General features: G+C 43.6%; 1 protein-coding gene across 2 annotated transcripts in view; it reads right to left on the reverse strand.

Annotated features, from left to right (window-relative positions):
• The window catches only part of CDH4 (cadherin 4), a 1,105,063-nt gene that overhangs the window by 163,772 nt on the left and 920,993 nt on the right, over nt 1–20,298 (reverse strand). Inside the window, exon 5 of one of the 2 annotated variants that reach the window (XM_073607535.1) lies at nt 9,221–9,313. The exons of the other annotated variant lie outside the window; for it this stretch is intronic. Within the exon in view, the coding sequence (XP_073463636.1) occupies nt 9,221–9,313 (93 nt within the window). The remainder of the gene's footprint in view (nt 1–9,220; nt 9,314–20,298) is intronic. 2 annotated transcript variants of the gene reach the window in all.

Genomic DNA, 20,298 nt, shown 5'->3' on the forward strand with positions numbered 1-20,298 from the left:
TTTTAATATATTTTTTTTCAATTTTTTTTTTTTTTTACAATGCTGTTTGGGGGCTTTGGTGAGATATCAGGGTTCTATACAGACCCCTGACATCTCACCTTTGAGGCAAAGAAAGAAATTGAAGACACAGATTCTTCAAATTCCTTTGTCTACAGCCTCAGCTGCACTGAAGATGGATGAACAGAAGACATAAACCTAAGCATAGTATACACAGTTATGAATAGACACAGGAGCGATCAGTAACGATCAAATACTGTGTCCATTAAGAAAAGGAAGGGGCCGCTAAATAACATATTTATCAGCCCCCTCTACTACTCTCCTTCCTGACACATCCTTCTGTGTGCCTGGCACAGTTGGTGGGACAGGGAATCCGGCACAGCTGGGAGGTGGTCCCGTCCACATAAGGGGGCAACACAGGGGAGAATTACATGTGGGCAGGGCAGGGAGGGGGACCAGTGTGACAGAAATGATAGAACAATGCCCTGTGTCTCTCCTTGTAGCAGCTGAAAGCCGGCCAGAGGTAGAGAGGGGGAGAAACCGTCTTTCAGCTGCTACAGAGAGCCGCACAAGGCATCCGTTCTGTAAATGCCCCTTTGTCCCAATTCAACGGAATGGTCAGGGGTGGGTAGTGGGGTCCTCCAGGGTTCTGTGCTGGGACCAATCCTATTTAATTTGTTCATAAACGACCTGGAGGATGGGGTAAACAGTTCAATCTCTGTATTTGCGGACGATACTAAGCTAAACAGGGCAATAACTTCTCCGCAGGATGTGGAAACCTTGCAAAAAGATCTGAACAAATGAATGGGGTGGGCAACTACATGGCAAATGAGGTTTAATGTAGAAAAATGTAAAATAATTCATTTGGGTGGCAAAAATATGAATGCAATCTATACACTGGGGGGAGAATCACTGGGGGAATCTAGGATGGAAAAGGACCTGGGGGTCCTAGTAGATGATAGGCTCAGCAATGGCATGCAATGCCAAGCTGCTGCTAACAAAGCAAACAGAATATTGGCATGCATTAAAAGGGGGATCAACTGCAGAGATAAAACGATAATTCTCCCGCTCTACAAGACTCTGGTCCGGCTGCACCTGGAGTATGCTGTGCAGTTCTGGGCACCAGTCCTCAGGAAGGATGTACTGGAAATGGAGCGAGTACAAAGAAGGGCAACAAAGCTAATAAAGGGTCTGGAGGATCTTCGTTATGAGGAAAGGTTGCGATCACTGAACTTATTCTCTCTGGAGAAGAGACGCTTGAGAGGGGATATGATTTCAATATACAAATACCGTACTGGTGACCCTACAATAGGGATAAAACTTTTTCGCGGAAGGGAGTTTAACAAGACTCGTGGCCACTCATTACAATTAGAAGAAAAGAGGTTTAAACCACGTAGAGGGTTCCTTACTGTAAAAGCGGCAAGGATGTGAAATTCCCTTCCACAGGTGGTGGTCTCAGCGGGGGGGAATCGATAGTTTCAAGAAACTATTAGATAAGCACCTGAATGACCGCAACATACAGGGATATACAATGTAATACTGACATATAATCACACACATAGGTTGGACTTGATGGACTTGTGTCTTTTTTCAACCTCACCTACTATGTAACTATGTGTGTATATAACTGCTGTCTGCGTGGCCCCTGTGTGCCCAGGCCCCCTACAGGAGGGCTGGTGGTACCTCCTTATTGGCACCCCAAAACCCCCCCCGCCAATCCTCTAAACCACTCAACCACTCCTTCTCCTTTATTTCCTTCTCTTCTAAATGCTTGTCTGACCTTCTCCATTTTGTTTTCACTTTTGTTGACACTCCTAATGTGATCCAAAATAGTTATCTTTACCTATTGCAATTGCCAATTCTTATTTAAAATAAAAAAGATTAAACAATAAAACATAGTGAGAGTAATTTAATACAAAAACAGCATGCATAGATAACTCATGGATTTCATAGGGTCTTTTTTTTATAAAAATGACTACAGTACATATCTTGTACCTTTAGGTGTCTATATTACACCACAAATTACCTATAATTTTTCATTGCCTTCTATATAGTTGCTATAAAAACAAACCCATATTGTGATAATATACATCACACGCCACATTTAAAACATATAAATAATCATTTTTAGTTCTTGTGTCTACAAACCAGCATTGTCCAGATGAAGCCTTCAGCGGTAATATAAATTAATATTTTATATTTGTGGATTAAGAGAGGGAAAACCACAGAGGTTGATATGAGCCTGTCCAGATGGTGGAATACAGATCAGAAAAAAAATCTGAAAAGGCTTCTTTATAGGTGTCCTGGAATCATAAATGCTTATTTGAAGGTCACTTTGTTAGATGTTCGTTCCATTGTCCTTCATTTCTGTGACTTTGCCCAGACAGTAATGAGCACATTCTCTGGTTAATCACAACATTTCTTGCGATTCTCTATCATATTATGCCTGTTCTCCGGCTTTCATATATAAGCTTTTTCATCGATTGTGGACAGACCTCTCACTCTCAGACCTGAAGGTCACCATGTAAAGGGGCCCATCCGTCTCCCAGCGGACAGACTCAGCCAATGAGTTGCCATTACCACAACGAGAGAAATAATTGAGCCCATAATGCAAAGAACACATATGTGACAGACTGAAATAAAGTCTTGGCCTAGCTTGAGAAAACGCAGATTAATGAACGCTTCTCATTACAAAACCATATAAAAGGTTCCATAGCTCATGGACAGTGTAATAAGGACATTCGTCAGTGGCTGAGCAGAAACGTTGCCATTAGAGATACAAAGAAATGGTAGCTGCTAGCTTAATTCTTGTTAAGTCTGTCCAAGTGTCACAAGTTAAAGGTTATACGAGAGGAACGGGGGGGGGGGGGGAGCTCCTCAAGCTTATCTGATTGGCTGATGACCTTGGTTTGTCTGCTTGTGCAGAGAGCAGTGTGACTTTTAGTACATATATGCAAAAATCCACCCAAGGCCAAACGATTTAAAGATGAATATCAGGCAAATATAAAAGACACAAATTAATGCAGCTCTGTATTCAGTGATATATAATTAAATGTCATTTACCGGAAGCCTCGTATCAATGAATACAAGGATTCCTCTAATTGGTTGAGGTGGAGATTGTAACATCACACCCACACACCTCTCCACCTCAGCCAATCAGAGGAAGCCCTGTATTCATTGATGAAATACAAAGCTTCCTGTGAATGGCTGAGCAATGCTCAGCCTGACTTGATTTTGCAGGGCAAGGAGGCCCCCAGCTTGCTGCTGAAACATAGGGCTGTATACCATATGTAGCTCCCAGCAGGCGCAACTGCTATGCCGCGTACACACGATCATATTTTCCAACAAATGTTGGATGTGAGCTTGTTGGCGGAAAGTCCGACCGTGTGTGTGCTCCATCGAACATTTGTTGTGGGACTTTCCACCAACAAATGTTGGCTAGCAGGTTCTCAAATTTTCCGCCAACAAATGTTAGTTGTCGGACTTTCCGATCGTGTGCACACAAGTCCGTCGCACAAAAGTTCATACATGTTCAGAATCAAGTACGGGCCGGAAGCGCTCAGTCTTGTAAAACTAGCGTTCGTAATGGAGATATCACATACGTCTTGTACGTCACCACGTTCGTAATTGTTGGCCAACATTTCTGTGACCATGTGTATGCAAGACAAGTTGGAGCCAACAACCCTTCGAACAAAAATCCACGGTTTTGTTGACGGAAAGTCCGATCGTGTGTACAGGCAAAACTTTTTTGGCTGTACTTCTCCCGTGGATCACAGGAATGCAGTTCGTTCCGCACTCCTGTGACCCCTCTTCAGCAGACAGCGGGCTGAAGCTGATGTCACAGAGCCGGCCCAGGCTGGGGAAAGATCGCAACCTTATGGTTTGGATCCACCCACATGTCTGGACAGGCACCTGGCTCAGCCTCTCAGTGAGCCGCTTAGAGCTTGAGCTTGCCGCTCACAGCCCATCGCTCCAGTAAGCGTGCACGTGTGGGAGGAGGGGGGTGTGTCACAGCAGAGAGCGATCTCTACTCAGGGAGCTCTGAGAACCGAGTGACCAGCTGTGTTTGATCGCTCAGTTCTCAGTCTTAGAGCCAGCAGGGGACAGATGCAGATCGACCTAGATCGACCTAGGTAAGTATGATTCTACAATAAAAAAAAAAAAAATAACCATACTTCTCTTTTAACTGGCAATTACACGGTCACGCTGTACCCAAATGAAATTTATAAATTTATTTTCACACAAACAGATCTTTCTTTTGGTGGTATTTGATCACCACTGGGTTTTTATATTATATAAACGAAAAAAAAAACAAGATTTTCTACTTTCTGTGATAAAAAATAATTAATAAAATTAAATTTCTTCATAAACTTAGGCTAAAATGTACATTTCTACATGTCTTTGGTAAAAAAAAGTGTGTATTAATTGGTTTGTGTGAAAGGTATAGCGTCTACACACTATGGTAAATATATTTGAAAATTGATTAATCCTGATGTACTAATGACACAATCTCAATTATTGAGGCCCCAAAATGTCAGGACAGCACAAATATCCCCCAAATTACACTTTTTTGGAAGGCAGACACTCTGAGAAATTTAGTAAGAGGCCTGGCAAGTTTTTTGAAGTTGCAATTTTTTGTCAAAATGTTTTGGAAAATGGAGAAATTAAATAAAAGGTGTTTTTTTTCCACAATATTTTTGTTTTTATATACTGTCACCAGTGCAGTGCAGTTTCATCGTGGTGGTGGCGATCAGGGATACTGACTGGTGACAGTATATATAAAAAAAAAAAAATAATTCTAAATTTTATTCAATTTTTTTTTTTTTACTTTTTCTTTTTGTAATTTTTTTTTTTTTTTTTTTACATCCTGTCATCAGAGCAGCTCAGTGTCAATATAGTGACACTGTACTATTTTAGGGGTGATCAGGGATTTTTTATTTTTACTACACGGTTATTGCCTATACAGTGACGATCAATGTATAAGCTACAATTTTAGCTATCATGAATGGGTTAACCATTCATGAACAGCTTTCTTATGGTTGTGGATCTGTGATTGGCTAAGATAATAACATGGTACAGGTAGCCAGGTACCATGTGATTGCTTTGGGCCAATCACAGATCACAAAACTAAGCAAGCTGTTCATGAATGGAAAGCCATTCATGACAGGTTGTTTACCAGGGGCATTGTGCATTGTGGGTGCACGCCCCCCCCCCCCCCCCCCCAACACCTTCTCCGCCTTCCCTATCCATGTGCCCAGCCTCTTTCAGGACGCCGGGCACATAAATTCCTATGGCGGGGGTGGGCGGAGGTGTGTTTTTTGAAGCACCTGATTACATACCTTCCAACATTTTGAGATAGGAATGAGGGACACCTACTAACAAACGTATGTAGGCATAGGACACGCCCCCTGCCACACCTCCTTAACCACTTCCCGCCCGGCCCATAGCAGATGACGGCCGGGCGGTGGTTCAGTTATCCTGACTGGGCGTCATATGACGTCCAGCAGGATAACATGCAGCCGCACGCCCCCGGGGGCGTGCATCGCGGCGATCGGTGGAGCGGTGTGTCAGCCTGACACACCGCTACACCTATCTTGGTAAAGAGCCTCCGGCGGATCACAGCTGATCACGCTGTCAATGGGAAGAGCCGTTGATCGGCTTTTCCTCCCTCGCGTCTGATAGACGCGAGTAGAGGAGAGCCGATCGGCGGTTCTCCTGACAGGGGGGGTCTGTGCTGATTGTTTATCAGAGCAGCCCCCCCTCAGATCACCACACTGGACCACCAGGGATCGCCACTAGGACCACCAGGGAAGGGGGCAACATGTGGATGGCCAGGTATGTACCCCATGGCCATCTACATGTGCCCAATCTGTGCCAATCAATGCCCACAAATGAGCACTGATTGGCACCATTATGTTCCAGATCTGCCCAGCAATGCCCCCAATATGTTTTATCAGTGCCACCTGTCATTGCCCATCGGTACCACCTGTCAGTGCCCATCAGTGCCCATCAGTGCCACACATCAGTGCCACCCATAAGTACCCATCAGTGCCACCCATATGTACCAATCAATGCCACCTACGAGTGCCCATCAGTGCCGCCTATGAGTGCCCATCGGTGCCACCTATGAGTGCCCATCAGTGTCGCATACCAGTGCCACCTATCAGTGCCCATCAGTGCCACCTATGCCCATCAGTGCCACCTATCAGTGCCCATCAGTGCCGCCTATCAGTGCCCATCATCAGTGCCCGTCAGTGCCACCTCATCAGTGCCACCTCATTGGTGCCACCTCATCGGTGCCCATCAGTGCTGCCGTATCAGTGCCCGTCAGTGCATCCATATCAGTGCCCATCATTGAAGGAGAAAACGTACTTATTTACAAAAAATGTTAACAGAAACAAAGAAAAACTTGTTTTTTTTTAAATGTTCGGTCTTTTTTTATTTGTTGCGCAAAAAATGAAAACCGCAGAGGTGATCAAATACCACCAAAAGAAAGCTCTATTTGTGGGAACAAAATGATAAAAAATTTGTTTGGGTACAGTGTTGTATGACCGCGCAATTGTCATTCAAATTGTGACAGCGCTGAAAGCTGAAAATTGGCCTGGGCGGGAAGGTGTCTAAGTGCCTGGTATTGAAGTGGTTAAAGGAGAATTAACCAAACCAACCACTACTATTCCTTTATATTGGTTTTTAAAATGTACAAATGCAGCAATTTAGAAATTGGATGAAAGGTTTAGGACTGGGGAACACTTTTTGATAGATAAAAAGTGCATTTTATGTACAACTATATAGATCAGACCAAAATGAGGGACAAATGAGGTGGAATGAGGGACAGAGGGACATTGCTCCAAATCAGGGACAGCCCCTCGAAATTAGGGACAGTTTGGAGGTATGTGATTAGAGCCAGAGGCTCTAATAGGCTTCAAAATAGGGTAGGCTCGGGGCGCAGATCCTATTCAATTGTGTGACCATAGCAAATAAATGTTTGCTATTTTCACACTACAGTTGGATCACCACTATGGATCACCACTATTAGATGCCTAGTGCTGTGGAAGAGGAGACACGGGTGAGCCGGACCCGCTGCTGCCGCTGCCCGGAGGACTCAGGAGGAGAGGAGTGGAGGACATAGCAGGAGAGGAGAGGATTACACAGCACGCCTCATAGTAAGTGGCAGACCTCCCGGGCGCGGGGGGGCATGGTGTATGTGCTGGCTGACAGTGCTGCGAGCCCCGCGGCTGCCCCTGGTGCAGGGGGGGGGGTGCATCAGTGCCGCGTTGTTTACCGCCCCCCCCCCCCCCAGAAGAAAAGCCCACCAGCCGCCACCATTGTTTACATTGGTATCATGTGATCGCTATGGCCAATCATAACAATCACATGATACCCGGTTACTGGATACTGGTAACAGTGATCCACTGTGTCCATCACAGGAGGAGTGCGCTGCACACCCGAACGGGTGCGCTGTATGAACCTAACCCGGAGCAGGCTCAAGCACATATACAGTATATACGTGACTGAGCCTGCCCATGCCACCCCCCCCCTCCCCCCACAGTATATCTGCAGGAGTGGGGCAGCAAGTGGTAAAGTGATTCTAAAGGCTCACTTTAAAAAAATAGAATTAAAAACACATGTTATACAGTACGTACCTGCTCTGTGCAATAGTTTTGTACAGAACAGCCCCAATCCTCCTTTTCTTGGGTCCCCCACCGATGCTCCTGGCTCCTCCCCCTGCTGAGTACCCTCACAGCAAGCCTCTTTGTATGGGGGGCACTCATGCGTGCTTGCTCCCGAGCCCTGCTTTGTGCGTCCATAAAACACACAGAGTGCTGCCAGGGCACCCCCACTCCCTCCTCACTAGCTGTGATTGACGGCAGTGGGACACAATGAGGGGAGAGCCGGGAGAGCCTCTGCTTTCATACACAGCGCTGGATCGAGATCGGGCTCAGGTAAGTATTGGGGGGGGGGCTCTGCTTGCAGAAGGTGTTTTATCATAATGCACAGAATGCTTTAAGCTAAAAACAAAAAACCTTCTGCCTTTAGAACCACTTTAAAGTCACAAGAAACCTGGAGTCAAGCCTTAAATTCCCCACCGTGGGGGAATAAAGAGCTTTGCGTGGGAAGGGTGACTAATGAATTCATTCCAAAAACAGTAACAACTGTGGGAGGAGGGAGCCCAGACAATCCAATGTATTGCTAGATTAATATATAATCTTCATATTAGGTTATTATCTTGGATTGCACTAAAGCCAGGCATAAAATTCATACAGCAGCAGTCTTGCTTACTACAAAGAGCAACAAAATTAGCAGTAGCTGCTCTGACCGATCAGCTCTGAGATATATGAAGCTTCTAGACTGCCTTCCAAATATAGAAAAAAAACAGAGAGGAAGCTGTTGTCTTCAGTTTTTGTAGCATTTAACCAGTTCACACTCTGCTGTAAGACCATTAAAACTCAACAGCCAGCGGTGATATCTACAGGTCTGGTGATATCTACAGGTCTGGTGATATCTACAGGTCTGATGACATCTACAGGTCTGATGACATCTACAGGTCTGGTCATATCTACAGGTCTGATGATATCTACAGGTCTGATGATATCTACAGGTCTGGTGATATCTACAGGTCTGGTGATATCTACAGGTCTGGTGATATCTACAGGTCTGGTGACATCTACAGGTCTGATGACATCTACAGGTCTGATGACATCTACAGGTCTGATGACATCTACAGGTCTGGTCATATCTACAGGTCTGATGATATCTACAGGTCTGATGATATCTACAGGTCTGGTGATATCTACAGGTCTGATGATATCTACAGGTCTGATGACATCTACAGGTCTGATGACATCTACAGGTCTGATGATATCTACAGGTCTGATGACATCTACAGGTCTGATGACATCTACAGGTCTGATGATATCTACAGGTCTGATGATATCTACAGGTCTGATGATATCTACAGGTCTGATGAGATCTACAGGTCTGGCCCTCCCGCTGGGGTGGATAGATCCTGAGAGCGAGACCTAAGACTGCTATTTTCTGTAACCTGTCATCCATTAAGTAAATGTTATCTTTCAATTGTATTACCTGCATTGCACTGCAAATAAACGTAAGATGGACAGTGCCAGGAAAATGGAGATCTCGTTATTAAAGTGTCAGGTTCACCTTCAGGAAGATTTTCAGAAAATCCCCCTATGCAACTCTATATCCAATGAACAGTACATACCATAGTTCCTCCTGTTGTACATGGCGAAGGGCCTTCCATGAATTTGTTGGGGGTCTTGCAAGAAAAAAAAACAGCCCCTTGGTCCCCACCAACCTGTTGAATTTCACAAAAAAAAAAAATAAGCCCCTACGCGGCTGCTCCGGGCTCTTCAAACTATACAAGTGCACTGTGGTTCTTTTACTACACATACGTCATAAACCTGCACTCTGTACATAGCACTCCCCTGAAGTGAACCCTGTACTCTGTACGTAGCATAATACTAAACTCTGCACTCTGTCTGTAGCATAATACTAAACTCTGCACGTCGCGCAATTCTGAGCTCGGCACTCTGTGCATAGCATAATACTAAACTCTGTACGTAGCGTAATACTAAACTCTGCACTCTGTACATAATACTGAACTCTGCCCTCTGCGCGTAGCATAATACTAAACTCTGCACTCTGTACTTAGCATAATACTAAACTCTGCACTTAGCATAATACTGAACTCTGCACTCTGTGCGTAGCATAATACTGCACTCTGCACTCTGTACGTAGCATAATACTAAACTCTGTACTTAGCGTAATACTAAACTCTGCACTCTGTACTTAGCGTAATACTAAACTCTGCACTTAGCATAATACTAAACTCTGCACTCTGTACTTAACATAATACTAAACTCTGCACTCTGTACTTAGCATAATACTAAACTCTGCACTCTGTACTTAGCATAATACTAAACTCTGCACTCTGTACTTAGCATAATACTAAACTCTGCACTCTGTACTTAGCATAATACTAAACTCTGCACTCTTTACTTAGCATAATACTAAACTCTGCACTCTGTGCATAGCATAATACTGAACTCTGCCCTCTGTACATAGCATAATACCAAAACTCTGCACTTAGCGTAATACTAAACTCTGCACTCTGTACTTAGCATAATACTAAACGCTGCACTCTATACTTAGCGTAATACTGAACTCTGCCCTCTGTGCATAGCATAATACTGCACTCTGTACTCTGTACATAGCATAACACTAAACTCTGCACTTAGCGTAATACTAAACTCTGCACTCTGTACTTAGCGTAATACTAAACTCTGCACTCTGTACTTAGCATAATACTAAACTCTTCACTCTGTGCGTAGCATAATCATAAATTCTGCACTGTGTGCGTAGCATAATACTAAGCTCTGCGGTCTGTGCGTAGCATAATACTAAACTCTGCACTCTGTACTTAGCGTAATACTAAACTCTGCACTCTGTACTTAGCATAATACTGAACTCTGCACTCTGTACTTAGCATAATACTGAACTCTGCACGTAGCATAAAACTGAACTCTGCCCTCTGTGCATAGCATAATACTGAACTCTGCCCTCTGTACATAGCATAATACTAAACTCTGCACTTAGCGTAATACTAAACTTTGCACTCTGTACGTAGCGTAATACTAAACACTGCACTCTGTACTTAGCATAATACTAAACTCTGCACTCTATACTTAGCATAATACTAAACTCTGCACTCTATACTTAGCGTAATACTAAACTCTGCACTCTGTACTTAGCATAATACTAAACTCTGCACTCTGTACTTTGCATAATGCTGAACTCTGCACTCTGTGCGTAGCGTAATACTGAACTATGTACTCTGTACATAGCATAATCCTGAGCTCTTCACCCTGTATATAGCATAATCCCGAACTCTGTACATAGCATAATCCTGAGCTCTGCACACACCGCACTCCTGAATTCTGCACTTTGTGTGTAGCATAATCCTGAGCTCTTTCCTCTGTATGGAACGTATTCCTGAACCCTGCACTCTGTACATAGCGCACCCCAGATACATCCGGTCCTTTGAGGGCAACCATACTGCTGATGCAGCCTGTGATGAAATTGAGTTTCACCCCTGACCTACAGGCTCCAGCATAGCTTAGCAGCGGCCGCTCTACCCAGACCTCGACCCGTGTCCACAGCCAAAAGTGATTACAATGGGCACGTGAGCATCAGAACTGGACCACAGAGCAATGGAAGAAGGTGGCTGATGAATTCAAGAAGGGTTTGAGGAACACGAGTTTGACTTGAAGGATTTGAGGGCTTGGTGCCAGATACCCCAGCATACCTTCAGAGATCTAGTAGAGTCCACGCATTGACAGGTTATGGTGGGTGGTCATAATGTTATGGCCGATCGGTGTAAATGCAGACTTCTCACTCAATTCTGCAATCAAATTGATATGCAGAGAGTGTCAGGGCTACTTTACAGTCGTCAGCATTACTCAGGTCGGCTGCATGACTTACACATATCTAGTCGAAGAAGAAAATAAATAATAAATATTTGTAGACATTGTGCAGTATTGATGCAGTCTCCCCCCTCCTTACCCCCACCCTTCTATGCTGCCCTATACACTGCTCCACTGCCTACCTAAAGGGGAAGTCCGCTTACACTAAGATATTTTTTTTAACCATTTAAGGACCAAGCCTCTTTTTAACACTTGTTTACAAGTTGAAATAATTTTTTTTGCTAGAAAAATATATATATATATATATATATATTTTTTTTTTCAGACACCCTAGAGACTAAAATGGAGGTCATTGCAATACTTTATGCCACACTGTTTTTGCGCAGCGGTCTTACAAGCGCAATTTTTTTTTTGAAAAAAATACACTTTGACTTAAAAGATAAAACAACAGTAAAGTCAGCCCAATTTTTTTATTTATATTGTGAAAGATAATGTTACGCCGAGTAAATTGATACCCAACATGTCACGCTTCAAAATTGCGCCCGCTCATGGAATGGCGACAAACTTTGACCCTTAAAAATCTCCATAGGCGATATTTAAAAATTTCTACAGGTTGCATGTTTTGAGTTACAGAGGAGGTCTAGTGCTAGAATTATTGCTCTCACATGTGTGGTTTGAACACCGTTTTCATATGTGGGCGCTACTCACATATGCGTTCGCTTCTGTGTGTGAGCTCGGCGGGACGGGGCGCTTAAAAATTTTTTTTTTCTTATTTATTTTACTTTTTATTTTTACACTGTCCTTTAAAAAAAAGAAATTTTGGGTCACTTTTAATCCTATTACAAGGAATGTACACATCCCTTTTAATAGAAAAAAAGCATGACAGGACCTCTTAAAGCGGAGTTCCAACCTAAAAAACATATTGACATAGTTACAGTCTTTTCATAGTATTAATAAACATTTGGGGGGAATTTTTTTTTTTTTTTCTCACCAGAAACGCCCTGTTGCTATGTAGTGGCTCCTAATCTGCCACTTCGAGGTCCGCATCACTTTTTCCCTCGCCTGTGCTCCTGGGAAATGATGACATTTCCCAGGAGTCACTGGGCAGTACTGTGAGCAAAAATCGTGTTACTTCCTGATAGGAAATTACACAATTTAAGGCAGATCACATCTATGTTGCCAATGGGGCGGGATCTTCCTGCGTCGCCGCCCATTGTTATGGCAACTTTCTAAACAATCGGCGCTACAGCTGGTGGAGCATCGCGCATGCGCGAGATCGAGAGGTGCATGCTGGTTACCCTGCATGCACCTCTCCATCACAAATCCAGGAAGAGGTTGCGATTGGGCTTCACATGCCCACAATCATCGTGGCAACCGCCAGAAGAGAATTTTCTTAATTGTAAGTATAAAAAAAAATATATAAAATTCAGATCCAATAGCAAACAAATATAAACTTTATTTTGGTTATTAATGCATTATGATGGGATGCCAGAAAAAAAAATTATGTGGCCGGAACTCCGGTCTTTTTGACCCCAGATCTCACATTTACACTAAAATGCAATATAAAAAAAAAAAAAGAAATGTCATATTTTTTTTGCAAAAAATAAAAAGTTTCCCCTTTTAAAGTGGTTGTAAAACCTTTTTGTTGACTTTTACCTATAGGTAAGCCTAGAATAAGGCTTACCTATATAGGTAGTGGAAATATCTCCTAAACGGCACATGTATTTCACCTGTAGTGCGCCAATGATGTAATCGGCGCATGCGCTGTGAAGAAACGGACCACCGTGCCGTTTCTTCCCCCAGCGTGTGCCGCAACGTACGGCTCCTGCGCGCATGCACGGGAGTGACTTCACGCAACTCCAGCCAGTCACGGCGAATCTGCCGCTGAGACCACTTTTATCTGAAAGCCAGCCGCTCGCTGTTGTTGAAAATACCGGAGGGGGGGGTATGGCAGTCAGAGTACCGACAATGACGCCGTTTTGTGCTACGGGGTTAAACAACGCAGACATCCTAGAACTTTAATATTGTAATACACATTATGCTAACTAAATTACACTATAATGACATTACACATCAGGAATATATTAGTGTTGTCTACAGCCTCGTCACTCGACCTGTTGTGCGTGACTTATCCTCATTATGGCAGCATAATGCCATGTACACGCACGGTCAGATTTTCCAACGGGAAATGTTCGATGGGAGCTTGTTGTCGGAAGTTCCGACCGTGTGTAGGCTCCATCGGACATTTTCCGTCGGAATTTCCGATGAACAAAATTTGAGATCTGGTTCTCAAATTTTCCGACAACAAAATCCGTTGTCGTAAATTCCGATCGTGTGTACACAATTCCGACGCACAAAGTTCCACGCATGCTCTGAATCAAGCAGAAGAGCCGCACTGGCTATTGAAGTTAATTTTTCTCGGCTCGTCGTACGTGTTTATTTTTATTTTATTTCAGGTACTTATATAGCGCCGTCAATTTACGCATCGCTTTTACATATACATTGTACAGTCACATCAGTCCCTACCCTCAAGAAGCTTACAATCTAAGGTCCCTAACTCACATTCATACATACTAGGGACAATTTAGACAGGATCTAATTAACCTACCAGCATGTCTTTGGAGTGTGGGAGGAAACTGGAGTACCCGGAGGAAACCCACGCAGGCACAGGGAGAACATGCAAACTCCAGGCAGGTAGCGTCGTGGTTGGGATTCGAACCAGCGACCCTTCTTACTGCTAGGCGAAAGTGCTATCCACTACACCACTGTGCCGCCCGTGTTGTACGTCACCGCGTACTTGATGATCGGAATTTCCAACAAGATTTGTGCGACCGTGTGTATGCAAGACAAGTTTGAGCCAACATCCGTCGGAAAAAAACAAAACATGGATTTTGTTGTCGGAATGTCCGATCGTGTGTACGCGGCATTACAATGCAGCCATCTGCAGTTATTTATTGCAAACTTGTGAGCGATCACAGAGTGGTAACTAGACATGTGCACTGCCAAAAAATGTGTTTGTTTTCGTTTCATTCGTTTTTTTTTTTTTTCTGTTTTTCGGGTCATTCGTTATGATCGCAATTGGTAAATTCGTACATTCGTAAATGCGTACATTCGCACATTCGTACATTCGGAAATTCATAAATTTGTATATTCGCATATTCGTACATTCGTAGATTAGAAAGTTCTGAAATTTGTAAATTCGAAATTTGAAAATCCAAAAACCTGAAAATTTGAAAATCTGAAATAGTAACTAACCATTACATTATAGGTATTGTAATTTCCTTTCAAATTTGGCTGTCAGTGAATGTAACAAATACGAATTTATCCGAAGTTACAAATTATCCGAAATAACGAATGCCGCATCTAAACAAATGGAACGGAACAAATTGATAATTAATAATAATAAAATTTTTTTATTATTATTATTGTTATTTATTATTATTAATTCATTATGTTCCATCCGTTTGGATACGGCATTCGTTATTTCGAATAATTCGTAACTTCTGATAAATTTGTATGTGTGATGCCGCGTACACACGGTCGGACTTTTCATCTACAAAAGTCCGGCGGACGCCGACAGACAAAATACGGCTGGCAATCCGATCATGTGTGGGCTTCCCCGGACTTTCAGAGGACTTTTCCAGCTGCAAATCTGACGGACTTTAGATTTGAAACATGCTTCAAATCTTTACGTCGTAACTCCGCCGGACCCAGAAATCCACTCGTCTGTATGCTCATCCGACGGACAAAAACCCACGCTAGGGCAGCTATTGGCTACTGGCTATCGACTTCCTTATTTTAGTCCGATGTACGTCATCACGTACGAATCCGTCTGACTTTTGTGTGATCGTATGTAGGCAAGTCTGTTCGTTAGAAAGTCTGCCGCAAGTCCGCCAAAATTCCGTCGAAAGTCTGTCGGACAGGCTGTCGGACTTTTGTAGCCAAAAAATCCGACCGTGTGTACGCGGCATGACGTTCACAGCCAAATTTGAAAGGAAATTACAATACCCATAATTTAATAGTTAGTAATAGTTACGTTATTATTAGTTAATGATTATTTCAGATTTACGAATTTACAAATTTACGAATTCGCTAACTTAGGAATGTAAGAATTTACGATTGTACGAATTTACGAATGTGCGAATGTAAAAATTTACGAATGTACGAATTTACGAATGTACAAATTTTCGAATATTTGAATTTACGAATATTCGGAAAAATTTGTTAAACAGGTTTTCTTTAATTTGGATATTAACGAATTTGTCGAAATTCATTAAAAAACAAATTCGGAACGAAACAAATTGCACATGTCTAGTGGTAACTAGAAGGCGCCTTTCACACTAAGGCGCTTCTAAACTGCCAGTAAAACACTGAGCGCTTTTGAAGAGCTTTTCAGGCGCTTTTGAAGAGCTTTCCATTGCTTTCAATGGAGAGGGGCGTTTTTTTTCACCGCCCTGCCAGCGCACTGCCCCAGTGTGAAAGCATTCATTGATTTTAATTGAAATTGTGAGCTTTTCAGGTGCTTTTTTTTAGCGTCAAAGGGCCTGAAACGCGCCTCAGTGTGAAAGGGGTCGAAGAAACAATGGGCTATACTGGAATCTGCTGAAGTGGCCTTGGCCTACCACTAGGTAGAAATGGAAGCAGAAAGCAGGGTGTTTCTTTTCATGATAATAGATAACAACTGATAATAAACATTGGAGTCCTGCAGGAAGTATAGTCTTTATCTTAATTATTGAGTCATGAAGTAAAAGCTGATTTCTGATATTGATAGAACATCCCATAGGCGTCAGTGTGTGTAGACTCCAGTGGAAAGCTCGGAGATGAACACTTCACCAGTACGTTGGAGTGATCACAGCGCTCGGAGAGTTCCTATGATGTTTAAAAACACAAATCAAGGATTTGCAGCTTCAAAACCGCAGCTTCAAAACAGCGGGAACTTATTTAAATAGGTTTCATTTAGTTTTAATGTGAATTCATTTCGTATTAATATTTCCTAATTAAAATGGATGAAAGGAACTTTCTGTTCAGCTGTTACGTGTGTTCAAAGTCTTGTTTTGGAATGAGAAAAGTTAAAGAGATGGTTTAAGGGGCGTCTGGTGGTTTATGTTTTTTTTTTTTTTTTTAATCATTTTCCAAATGTTATTTATCGCTAGTGATGAGGGAGACAAGGGACCGTCATCTGTCAGAGATCTGGAGGACTGTTTATGTATAGCAAGAAGACACATGAGGGAATGCAACCGCTGACCTTATATGGGGACGTCTATTGTCTGATCACTTTGAATTTAGCACTTCATAAGCATTTATGATGGAAGCAATCTCTGATTCAGATTAAAGCATTCATTCCGTAGTCTTGTTCTTAGCAAAAAAAAAAAAATCTGCATAGGCCAAACAGTATATGGATACTCTAAATTTGAGACTCAATACCCAAATTCTAGTATATCTGACCTTATGTGTAAAAAAAAAGGAAAAGAAAATGTCAGTGGCTGACCTTGCAATGCAGTACAATACAATGCTGGGAAACTGTATCAGTGTTCCTTCTATCAGGGACTAGGAGGAGGCGGGGCTTTGTTACAATGGACAGCCGCCGAACAGACTGCATGACACAGCGGGAGACGCCCACTGTTTTAGTTATCAAAGGTACAGCTGCAGATGGGCACAGTGAGCCTGCAAATGGGTACAGTGAGGTTGCAAATGGGCACGTGAGGCTGCAAATGAGGCACAGTGAGGCTGCAGATGGGCAGTGATGATACAGGTGGGCACAGTGAGGCTGCAAATGGGCACAGTGAGGCTGCAGATGGGCACTGATGATACAGGTGGGCACAGTGAGGCTGTAAATAGGCACAGTGAGGCTGCAGATGGGCACAGTGAGGCTGCAGATGGACACTGATGATACAGGTGGGCACAGTGAGGCTGCAAATGATGGACGCAGTGAGGCTGCAGATGGACACTGATGATACAGGTGGGCACAGTGAGGCTGCAAATGGGCACAGTGAGGCTGCAGATGGACACAGTAAGGCTGCAGATGGACACTGTAGATACAGGTGGGCACAGTGAGGCTGCAGATGGACACTGATGATACAGGTGGGCACAGTGAGGCTGCAAATGGGCACAGTGAGGCTGCAGATGGACACTGATGATACAGGTGGGCACAGTGAGGCTGCAAATGGGCACAGTGAGGCTGCAGATGGGCACTGATGATACAGGTGGGCATAGTGAGGCTGCAAATGGGCACAGTGAGGCTGCAGATGGACACTGATGATACAGGTGGGCACAGTGAGGCTGCAAATGGGCACAGTGAGGCTGCAGATGGGCACTGATGATACAGGTGGGCATAGTGAGGCTGCAAATGGGCACAGTGAGGCTGCAGATGGACACTGATTATACAGGTGGGCACAGTGAGGCTGCAGATGGGCATTGTTTACTCAGTAGCTGCTGCATTTCCCACCCTAGGCTTATACTCGGGTCAATAAGTTTTCACAGTTTTTTGTGGTAAAATTAGGTGCCTCGGCTTATATTCTGGTAGGCCTATACTTGAGTATATACTGTAGTTAGGATAAGGTTTTAAGATAGATAAAACTTTTAACATACGCAGGACTCTCCTTTCATGTCTGTAGCTGAGGAAGATGAGACAGAAAGTACATTTGTGGTGTTGGGGAGGCCAAAGTAAAGAAAACCCGTTGTTTTGTCCTGAGTGGGCAGAGAACAAGTTCACTTTATGGATTCATAAACATGTGCTCTAAAATAAATGGGACATTACCTTCCTATTTCAGCTACCCAACTAAACTGTAGCAAAAAATATATAAAGTTGACGGCTTAGCATTTGCTATGGGCCTCATTATTCCAATATCTCTCTCTCAAGCACGGCCTCCAGACGTGCCATTTACTTGTGAAGCAGCCAAGAATGTGGTTGTCTGGTTTATGGATTCAGAGTATATTCAGGCCTCAAGAACTTGTCTACCGAACATTTGTGGCTGGAGTGGAATATCTACGCTTGTTTCCGAATGCCTCACAAATCTGTTGTTCTTAGATTGACTCTTCAAGCGAGAGATGCGCTGTTTAATTCACATGCAAGGTTGCTGATGCGACAGAGGCAGATTCATAAATATTCAGAGGCCAGCTGCGGAAGAACTGACCACTAATCCTTATTTATGAAGTGGGACCAGGAGCAGGCTACGGGGAGTCCTGATTATACGGAGAAGCCTCCTTACACAAAGGATCTTAACTTTATTTAGTTGGCTTGGAGTCTGGATTAATATAATCATCAACAAATACACAGCACTCCCTCTTTCTTTACTCTTATCACCAGGTAACATACATAATACGGCATTAACCACTTCAATACCAGGCACTTATACACCTTCCTGCCCAGACCAATTTTCAGCTTTCAGCGCTGTCGCGCTTTGAAGGACAATTGCGCGGTCATGCTACACTGTACCCAAACTAAATTTTTATCATTTTGTTCCCACAAATAGAGCTTTCTTTTGGTGGTATTTGATCACCTCTGGTATTTTTATTTTCTGCTAAATAAAAAAAAAGTCAGAAAATTTTGAAAAAAAAGGTTTTTTTTTGTTTCTGTTACAAAACTTTGTAAATAAGTAAATTTTCTCCTTCACTAATGGGCACTGATGGGGCTGCACTGACAAGCACTGATAAGGCGGCACTCATGGGCACTGATGAGGTGTCACTGATGGGCACTGATAGGTGGCACTCATGTGCAGCACTGATGGGTACACATAGATGGCACTGATGGGCACTGAAAGGCGGCACTGATGGGCACTGAAAGGCGGCAAATATGAGCACTTATAGTCAGCACAGATGGGCACTGATAGGCGGCACTGATAGGCAGCATGGATGGGCACTGATAGGTGGCACGGATGGGCATGAATGGGCACTGATGTACACTAATGGATGGTACTGATGGGCATCACTGATTGGCAGGCATCCATTGTGGGAACTGATTGGCATCCATTGTGGGCACTGATTGTTATCCCTGGTGGCCATGGGTGGCATATCTAGTGGTGTCCCTGGTTGTCCAGTGTGGGCATCCTCGGGGGGGGGGCTGTGCTGATAATCAATCAGTACAGACCCCCCGTCAAAGGAGCAGCCGATCAGCTCTCCTCTACTCGCGTCTGACAGACGTGAGTGAGGAAAAGCGGATCAATGGCTCTTCCTGTTTACACTGTGATCAGCCATGATTGGACACGGCTGATCATGTGGTAAAGAGTCTCCGTCAGAGACTCTTTACCTAGATCGGTGCTGTGGTGTGTCAGACTACCACACTGTAACAACGATCGCCGCCATGAGCGCCCCCGGGGGGGCGCAGCGGCTTGTTATCCCGAAAGACGTCCGGTCAGGATAACACAACCACTTTGCTGCTGTCATTTTGCTATATGGCGGGCGGCAAGTGGTTAAAGTATAACTCCACTACTGGCAAAAAAAGATATGGGTAGGTAGGATGGTAGAAATTAACTCAAGGCATAATGGAAGATTAGTTTTGTTCAAAAAATGGGAAGCTGCTGAAATTGCGGCACAGTGGTGTAGTGGGTAGCACTCTCACCTAGCAGTAAGAAGGGTCACTGGTTCGAATCCCAACCACGACACTACCTGCTTGGAGTTTGCATGTTCTCCCTGTGCCTGCGTGGGTTTCCTCCGGGTACTCCGGTTTCCTCCCACACTCCAAAGACATGCTGGTAGGTTAATTAGATCCTGTCTAAATTGTCCCTAGTATAGGTATGAATGTGAGTTAGGGACCTTAGATTGTAAGCTCCTTGAGGGTAGGGACTGATGTGAATGTACAATGTATATGTAAAGCGCTGCGTAAATTGACGGCACTATATAAGTACCTGAAATAAATAAA

This window comes from Aquarana catesbeiana, linkage group LG12, assembly GCF_042186555.1.
Source record: "Aquarana catesbeiana isolate 2022-GZ linkage group LG12, ASM4218655v1, whole genome shotgun sequence".
Taxonomy (NCBI): Eukaryota; Metazoa; Chordata; class Amphibia; order Anura; family Ranidae; genus Aquarana; species Aquarana catesbeiana.